The sequence below is a fragment of the Microtus oregoni genome, unplaced genomic scaffold (genome assembly GCF_018167655.1).
Source record: "Microtus oregoni isolate MIOR12 unplaced genomic scaffold, Mior012 000016F_ref0000370, whole genome shotgun sequence".
NCBI lineage: Eukaryota > Metazoa > Chordata > Mammalia > Rodentia > Cricetidae > Microtus > Microtus oregoni.
In genome coordinates, this window is record NW_024543075.1 from 295,806 (window position 1) to 304,587 (window position 8,782).

Genomic DNA, 8,782 nt, shown 5'->3' on the forward strand with positions numbered 1-8,782 from the left:
CCCTTGAGAACACAGGAGGTATCAGACAGGTGGCTGTGGCAATGCTGACAGGTGGGAACTCTAACACCTATCTACAAGGTAAGGGGAATGGGGGAACAGACAAAGCTGAGAGGGAAAGGGGGCAGAGACAAGAGAGGAACTAGTAACTGCTACCTGTGGTAGCAAATCCAGGGCAGAATGTGGCTGGAATGCTGGGCCCACATCTCTGAACAGAGATCCTGACATCAGCATCTTGGTACTGGAGGACTGCAGCAGCTGTCAGTACAATGATACCAGACAGACTGTTGCTGTAAAACACATCATTTATTCTTTTCTCCAAAAAGAAAAGTAAACTATGATCAAAACAGCAGCCACAGCTCTCTGAGCTCAGCACCCAGAGAAGCTCACTGAAGAGCACCTGATCCTGGGAGCAGCTGGAGGATGGTGTGAGACTCCCGAGAGGCCACTGCCTGGCTCAGGAAGCCAGATGCGTGGCACCCCGGGCCTCAAGCACCAACACCATCCCTCTCTGGCTAGGCTGGGCTGACAGAACGAGGGAAGAGCTCCAGCTGTACCTACTCTATCAGATATTAAAAACAGTGTCCTAGGGCCACAGGCCTGAGATTCCAACACTCATAAGGCTGAGGTAGGAGGATCACCCTTCAAGGCCAGCTTGAGCTATACAGTAACTCTGTTTCTAAAAGAAAATTAAAAAAAAAAAAAAAAAGAACCCAAACCAAAGTGGCACAAATTCACAGTGACCCCTTCACATCATGCCCTAGAACTGAAGTAGGGACAGTCAGGGTACAATGGAGCCACCCAAAGGAGGGCATATCAACCCATGCTGCCATGTGTCCACGCCTGTGAAATGGTATATACTGAGCCTACTCCTGTTAGCTCACCTTATACCTGCCTGTGAACACCATGCAAGACTCGCAAGCTGCTGCTAAAGAAGCAGTGGCACACAGGCAAGCCCCTGGACAGTCACAGTGGCAGTCACCATCTGGTCCTGCTCTGGTTCCCAGTAATCCCCCCGCGGCCAATTCTTAATGTGTAGAGCTCATCCCACACTTGGGGACAGCGTGAAGGCCATGCCTCAGCTTCCTAGGGATCTGATTGGCCTTGCCTTCTCAGCTGGGCATCCAGAGGCAAACCAAGTCCAATGGAGTCTGAACCCTGTACCCTGTACGCACTGCAGGAATCTGGGCCTTCTGCGGCAGAGGACAGGGTCCCAGTGGTGCAGGCAATGACAACACACGCTCAAGGCAGAGGCACTGTATGACACTGCAGGACGTGGATCTGGGGTAGCAGGCAGCTCTGATGGCAGGCTGTTACACTAGGTGGGTCTACTTCATCACCTCTGAAGTGAAATGGCACCCACCTCTGGGACTGCCAGGGGGGCGGAGTGAATCAAAGGAAGCCCAAATGTGGTCAGCAGAAGCTCAGCGAGCAGCAGAGAACCTGCTGCGGCTCCCCATTAAGGGCTTTTACATCAGCCTGCCCGAGTCCTACCCTCAGGGTGATCCAACCCAGGACCACTGGGATGACAAAGCCACTCACTCTGGCCAGCGGCGAGCAATCTCTTGAGGGTGCTGCCAGGACCCTGTGCAGAAGGCAGGGTAGTGTTATCTCGGCCAGCCAGCCAGCAAGAGCCTAGGGAAGAGGCCACACTGGTCCTCTCACAGAACAATGAGGGCCACTCAGGCTGCCTTTAATCACTGACATTATATGTACAGATATCTGCTCTTCTGAGTCCTCAAAACGCAAGTCTGGAGGCTCCCGCGGTCACCCTGAAGTCTGGCTGCACGTTGAGCAGTGAGCATAGCTGAAAGTACCCAAGAGATGGTGTCTCAACCAACAGTGTCTCACACCCCTGGACACACCTCTGCTAGCCCCACTTTCCCTATCCCAGCACCACCCCACAGGCAATGTCGCCACACCGTTCCCAGCCTATCTCAGTCATCCTACAAGGGGCAGGGAAATGAGGCACGGACACATGCTGCCCAGAACAGCCATCACACAAACCCTAAGGCCTGCACCCGCCCTGCTGTTACAGTGCACTCAGGCACACCCCAGACAGAGGCTATGGAGCACGAACCTGTCTGAATTTCCCTCTGATTATGTCCAGGTCTTCATGGAGCCTCTCGTAAGTGGGGTCATCATAGGGGAAGTGTTGCAGCAGTGTGATCAGAGCCTCCACCACCTTCATCTTCCTGCTGCGATGCATGGGGGAGAGAGGCTGTCACCCAAGGCCCTACTCCATCCTTCATTGCATCTCAGAGCAGTGGGCAGTCTAAGCTGCCTCTCTGCTCCTGGCAGTGCTGGCCTCCACCTGCTGTAGAGCAACCACTCACCAGGGGGCCCCTACCCCACCTGGGGAACTGCAGGCTGGAGCAAGGGAGACCACCGCAAAAGGATGGCAGTCAGTCTCGGCTGTGACTGCCACCCAGTGGTGGCATGATTAGCCAACATCATTCCTCCAGGATCAGTCGGCCTGGCCACTCCTAAAGCCATGAAGTTAAGGACCCTTGCCTCTCACCTGCTCACACTAAACACACAAATAGAGAGCCAGGCATGGTGACCCAAGTCTTTATTCCCAGCACTCAGAGGGCAACGGCAGAAGGATCTCTTTGAGGTTTTTTTGTTTGTTTGTTTGTTTTTTTAAAGTTTATTTATTTATTATGTATACAACATTCCTTCCATGTATGCTTGCATGCCAGAAGAGGGCACCAGACCTCATTATAGATGGCTGTGAGCCACCATGTGGTTGCTGGGAATTGAACTCAGGACCTCTGGAAGAGCAGTCAGTGTTCTTAACCTCTGAGCTATCTCTCCAGTGTCCGATCTCTTTGAGTTTGAGGCCAGCCTGGTCTAAATAATGAGTTCCAGGACAGTCTGGATTAAATAGACCTTGTCTCAAATTTCACAAAAGGAGGAAGAAGGAAAAAAAATGCCGCATAGTATGAATTCCTTTAATCCCAGCACTCAGGAGACAGAGGCGGGCAGATCTCTGTGAGTTACAGAGCAAGTTCCAGGAGAGTCAGGGCTACACAGAGGAACCCTGTCTCAAAAAACAAAGAGAAGCCAGTAAATCATGTGGTGGATAATCAGAGAGAGAACCCCAGAACTCCACAATTAGTCACAAATACCTTGCTCTTACTTTTGAATATGAGCGTGGTATGAGTCCTAGACACTCAAAGTGTCAAACAAAAGGGTGAGTCCTACAGGCAGGGAGCTGCCATCCTCTTAGCTTGGTTTGCTAATACCCTCCTCTGGGCCCTCCTATACCAGGCCAGGAGCTATAGGAAGACTACACAATGCCAGCCTAACCCTATGCTTCTGCACACGAGGGAAATATGCCTTTCACTTCAGGGCTCCCTCCCAGCCTCGGGAAGCTGGCAGATGGGGCAGCTCACAGGACCAAGGCGGGCAGAGCACAGTAAGGCAAGGTACCAAAGCTAACACAGCTCAAAGAACAGTGACAATCACTAGGAACTGTGTGTGTTATAAAAAGGATGACTTCAGGATGACTTCTGGCTGGCTGTGGTGGTACATATCTGTGAGCCCAGCATATAAGAGGCTGAGACAGAAGGATGGCTGTGAGCTAAAGGCCAGTCTGGGCCATAGTATAAGCCCCTGCCTCCCAAAAAGATAATACTGTTTTCTGGTTGGCTATGAGAAGCCAGCATTTCTTTCTTTTTCCCCTCTCTGGTCCTTGCTGTACTGGAACTCCTATGTAGACCAAGTTACCCTTGAATTCATAGAGATCTGCCTGTCTCTGCTGAAATAAAGGTGTACACAACCACATCTGGCACAGTCAGCATTTCCGAGGCCTCGTTTCATTGACAGTACTGCAGTCTATTATCAGACGCCTAAGTGAGAAATGGACAGGAAATAGGATCCACCTGACATTACCCTAGGTGTGACACCACCCAGCGCTCATCAAGTACCTATGAGGTGCCTGTCACATTTTACTTATTATTCTTTGAATAACAAAGTCAAGTTGGCCATTACTATGAATGAATGACACAGATACCTATGCACACAGTAGGAACACTCAGAGTTCCTCCCGGCCTTTTCACTGATAGCATGCTGATGGGAGGTGGGAGGAAAATGGGGGAGAGGGAAAGGAGGTGGGAGGGAAAGTGGTAGAAGGGAAAGGGGTGGAAGGGAAAGGGGTGGGAAGGAAAGGAAGAAGAGAGCCTCAGCCTTACCTGTCTTTCTCGCATGCACCACTGTGTAGGAGACACTTCCATGCAAGAGCAAAGCCACGGTAGCACCCAATCTGTGAATTGAAAACCAGCCCAGAGTGAAGGCGGTAAGCAATCAGCCACACCACACCAGTTACCAAGATCTCAAAGCTCAGAGCCGGACAGAGGGCTGCCACAAGGCTTCTTCAGCTATTCTGGAACCTGTGAGTTTTTCGGCAATGGAAACTGAATGGTGACAGCCCCAGCGGGTGAGCCAGGCCCCAAGATGACAGCAGTGATACTCATCCTCTATATGATGCTGTGAGCTGGCTCCTTGCCCCTTGTCCCGGGTTCATGTATGCACAACAGAACAGAGGAGAGGAGTGTGCTCAGCTTCTGAGGACACAGAGGAAGAAAGAGTTGTCTAGTTCCTGGGGCTGGGTAGAAAAAGCAATGCCACTTCTGCCTTGTTCTCACAGGCTACTTGCTCTGGGGTGTCATGAGGACACCTGAGCAGAGGACACCAGTTACAGGGTGTGCTACCTCGGGAAGAGATCCCCTGGTCCAGCCAAGCCTGCAGATGAGACTGGAGCCCTGCTGACCCTCAGACACTGTGTGGCATAACCAAAGATGGTTGTTTTAGGCCCACCAGTCTGTTTTGTGGCATCAGGTACCTGATATTGTCATGACCTCCTCTGCCAGTCAGGATCAGTGATCTATAAGAGGACAAAGGCAAAAGGAGAAAAACTGTGGGGCTTATGGAATTCCACTGTAAACATGGCACCCCTTTGGGTGAGGACTGAGCTGGCTGAAGACGCAAGACAGCACTGTGCTACTCCCTAACATACTTTGGTGGTTCTGTGCTAAGAATTTTCTGTCTGGTCTATGAATCCCCTCCAAAGGCCTTGCAATAGGAAGTGGTTAGATGCTTTAGCTTCAACAGCAAAGGAAGCAACTGTAAAGGAAAAGGATCCATGCCTTTGTTCTTTTCCTCTAGGCCACTGATTTTCAACTTGAGTCTTGACCCCTTTGGGGTCACATGTCAGATACATATACATTATGATTCATAAGAGTAGCAATATTATAGTTATGAAGTAGAAACAAAATAATTTTATGGTTGGGGGCCACCACAACATGAGGAACTGATGGGGGAGAGTCTTCTGGCTTGTGTTAATTTCACTGGTTAAATAAAGAGACTGCCTTGGTCCTTTAATAGGACATAAAATTAGGTAGGTGGAGTAAACAGAACAGAATGCTGGGAGAAAGAAGCTGAGTCAAGGAGTCGCCATGATTCTTCTACCGGACACAGACGCAGGTTAAAATCTTCCCTGGTAAGACACCTTGTGGTGTTACAGGGATATTAGAAATGGATTTGATCGATATGTAAGAGCTAGCCAATAAAAGGCTGGAACTAATGGGCCAGGCAGTGTTTAAAAGAATACAGTTTCCATGTAATTATTTCGGGGCATAAGCTAGCCATGTGGGAGGCCGGGTGCCGGGGACACAGCCCCGCCACTACAATTACAACAAGGAACTGTTTGCAAAGGTTGCAGCATTAGGTTGAGAACCGCTGCTCTAAGGCAATGTTTCAAAGTTATGGCTAAGCATGTTGGGTACATCCTCTGCCACTGAGCTACTTCCCCAGCCTCTGTTTTTTGAGGCAGTAGCTCACTCTTTAGCCCAGGCTGGCCTAGGACTCCTGCCTCAGTTTTCTGAGTGCTGGGATCGCAGGATGGATCCCCTGTGACAGAGGATGGATCACCACATTCATCTATGAAGTTCTTTCTAAGTGGCCCTCCCACTTACCTCAGATCCAATTTTGGCTCCATGTAATGTGCCATACTGCCTTCCTTCAACGATCCCCAAGCTGCTGCCTTCTTCATAGCCTTCCTGATATCCCTCCCCATGGAATCTGTGACAGAGAAACACACTTCATCAGGTAAAACACTGTTCCTTGAAAAATCTTCCCACCTTACATTATCTAGATTCCCACAGGACACAGCAGACTACAGGAAGAAAGGGTTAAAATTCAAGTCATGCCAGGTGGTGGCACGTGCCTTTAATCCCAGCACTCGGGAGGCAGAGGCAAAAGGATCTCTGTGAGTTCAAAGCCAGCCTGGTCTACAGAGCAAGTTTCAAGACAGGCTCCAAGGCTACAGAGAAACCCTATCTAGAACCCCCTCCCCCAAAAGGCCCCCAAAACCCCGAGTCACAAAATGCAGGTTCTAGGTCTAGCTCTCTACTCTCTGGCCCATTACTGTGCCCTAGCCCATTGTTGAGACAGCTCTCACTATGCAGGTTCTAGGTCTAGCTAGCTCTTCTGCTCTCTGGCCCATTACTGTGCCCCAGCCCCATTGCTGAGACAGCTCTCACTATGCAGGTTCTAGGTCTAGCTCTTCTGCTCTCTGGCCCATTATTGTGCCTCAGCCCCATTGCTGAGACAGCTCTCACTATGCAGGTTCTAGGTCTAGCTCTTCTGCTCTCTGGCCCATTATTGTGCCTCAGCCCCATTGCTGAGACAGCTCTCACTATGCAGCCCACGCCAACCTCCATCAAGTAACTCTTTCCATTTCTTTTTTGTTGTTGTTGCTGATTTGTTTTGTTGGGTTTTTGTTTGTTTGTTTGTTTTCAAGACAGGGTTTCTCTGTGGCTTTGGAGCCTGTCCTGGAACTAGCTCTTGTAGACCAGGCTGGCCTCTAACTCACAGAGATCCACCTGCCTCTGCCTCCCAAGTGCTGGGATTAAAGGTGTGTGTCACCACCGCTGGGCTCTTCCCATTTCTTGACAGCTGAGATTACAGGTGTGTGCCACCACCTCCATGTGAAAGCATGATGCGTATGGGCTTCATGCATGCTATGAAAAGCACTCTACCAACTGAGCTACAGCCCCAACCCCTAGGGACCCAAGTTCCTTCATCTGTAACCGTGGGTAGGATACACGAGTGACTTCCAAACCCGGCAGAGCACAAGAACCCACAAGGAAAATGTAAAAATACAAACTCAAGCAAGCTTAGTCCACACTAGAAATCTACTTTTCAAAAAGAGTCGGTGTAGCTGAGCCTACATGCCATCCTAACTCAAGTCTCTGTTTCTAAAACACCCCCAGGATGCAGGAGTAACAGAAAATATCCGTAAGATCATCACAGTATGCCAGCACTACGGTGCTCTGACTAGATGGTATTGTCTCTGAGGAATCAACCAAAAATTGGCAGTAACTTGAAGTCTGCACTGTGGAAGGAATGCTCTGGAAGCCCCCGTGAGGGGTGAACAGCTCCCCACTTGGCAGGTGGGTGGCCTGGGGAGCTCTTCTGCCTCCGCAGATGTCAGGACCCCACTCCCTAAACAGAGATCGAGCAGTCACCCCGGAGAGGTGAGCAGCCGTCCAGGAAAGGCCAAGATGCCCTGGACCACCGTTCCGCCCAGGCATTTCCCCGGGGAACTTTCCACATCCAAAGGGGCCTGCCCGACACATCCATCAGCAGGTCCATGAATACTGCCGTATGTGCGGCAATTAAAGAACAAGAAGATGTGGCAGCTCGCAGATGGCGAAGGCGGGTGTCCCCGAGGACAGCGGGACTCCGCCAAGCAGCTGCCGGGGCGGGGCGGAACTGGGCCGCTGCCTACCTCTCATCCGCCATCACGACGGCGTCGAACATGTCCTGCTCCACAGCCATGGCAGCGGCCCGGTTCTCCCCGGGCTCTCGCACTCCTGCCATTCTCTGTAGTAGTCGCCAGCCGGCGAGGAACGGCTACAACCGCCCGGCTTGTCAGCTGGAGGAAGCCACTTCCGCGTGTGCTGCGCAGAGCACGGCGGGTAAGGACGGCAAGCGAAAGAAGCCAAAAAAATAAAATAAAAATCTTTACTGCGCATGGGCAGACCCCGCTCCTCCTCCCAGGCACCTCCCTCTCCTCTGAGAGTGGGGCGGGTCCGGCCGAGCAGGAATGCTTCGCTGTGCTGCGCTCGGGGCCCAGGCGAACCCAGCTTTTATTTTCAAAACCCAAAGAGTTCCAGCCTGGTCTACAGAGCTAGTTCCAGGACAGGCTCCAAAGCCACAGAGAAACCCTGTCTCGAAAAACCAAAAAAAAAAAAAAAAAAAAAAAAAAAAAAAACCCAAACAAATGGGACCGAATTTACAAACGTAGGTCTTAAAGAAATGAGAAAAATTATCAAAGATCTAGCACAGGAGCATTCCCAGGAAATGGAGGAAGGGCCCCAGCTGCAGGCAACATGGAGGAGGGTGGAGCATCCAGCAGCTTCAGCTGTCACCCGGCTGTCAATCACTACATCTGCACACCCCACAGGAGACTCTCCTGTGGGCTGGAACCGATTTGATACTGCGACATCCTGAAGGACAAATAATAAATATTGCCCCCAGCCAGGAAAATGTCTTGGGGGGGGCGGGGATCTCTGAAAATGAAAAAGGTTGTGTGTGCCAGTTACCTTGTTTTTTTTTGGTCTTTTTTGTTATTTTGTCTTTTTTTTTTTTTTTTTTTTTTTCTGAAGCTGAGGACCGAACCCAGGGCCTTGCGCTTGCTAGGCAAGCGCTCTACCACTGAGCTAAATCCCCAACCCCGAATGCTGGCTCTTGCTGCCAGTATTTAAAGCAAAACTGA

The 8,782-nt window shown here is 50.7% G+C and overlaps 1 protein-coding gene across 1 annotated transcript; it reads right to left on the minus strand.

Annotated features, from left to right (window-relative positions):
- Window positions 1-1,658: 1,658 nt before the first annotated feature.
- On the minus strand, window positions 1,659-7,975 carry LOC121457726 (protein LTO1 homolog). Its single transcript, XM_041666671.1, has 5 exons — window positions 7,793-7,975; window positions 5,976-6,081; window positions 4,194-4,264; window positions 2,078-2,195; window positions 1,659-1,804 (listed from the first exon to the last, which is right to left on the minus strand). The coding sequence occupies exons 1-5, from the start codon at window positions 7,882-7,884 to the stop codon at window positions 1,736-1,738; spliced, it is 456 nt and encodes a 151-aa protein (XP_041522605.1). The 5' UTR covers window positions 7,885-7,975; the 3' UTR covers window positions 1,659-1,735.
- Window positions 7,976-8,782: the final 807 nt, after the last annotated feature.

Bases quoted from the DNA above. Each gene is read 5' to 3' on its own strand.
- LOC121457726 (XM_041666671.1), bottom strand. From the start codon at position 7,884: ATGGCAGGAGTGCGAGAGCCCGGGGAGAACCGGGCCGCTGCCATGGCT. The intron at 4,265-5,975 runs GTAAGTGGGAGG...TTCAATTCACAG, and splicing joins GAGCCAAAATTGGATCTGAG to ATTGGGTGCTACCGTGGCTT. The intron at 2,196-4,193 runs GTAAGGCTGAGG...CATGCATCGCAG, and splicing joins GGTGCATGCGAGAAAGACAG to CAGGAAGATGAAGGTGGTGG.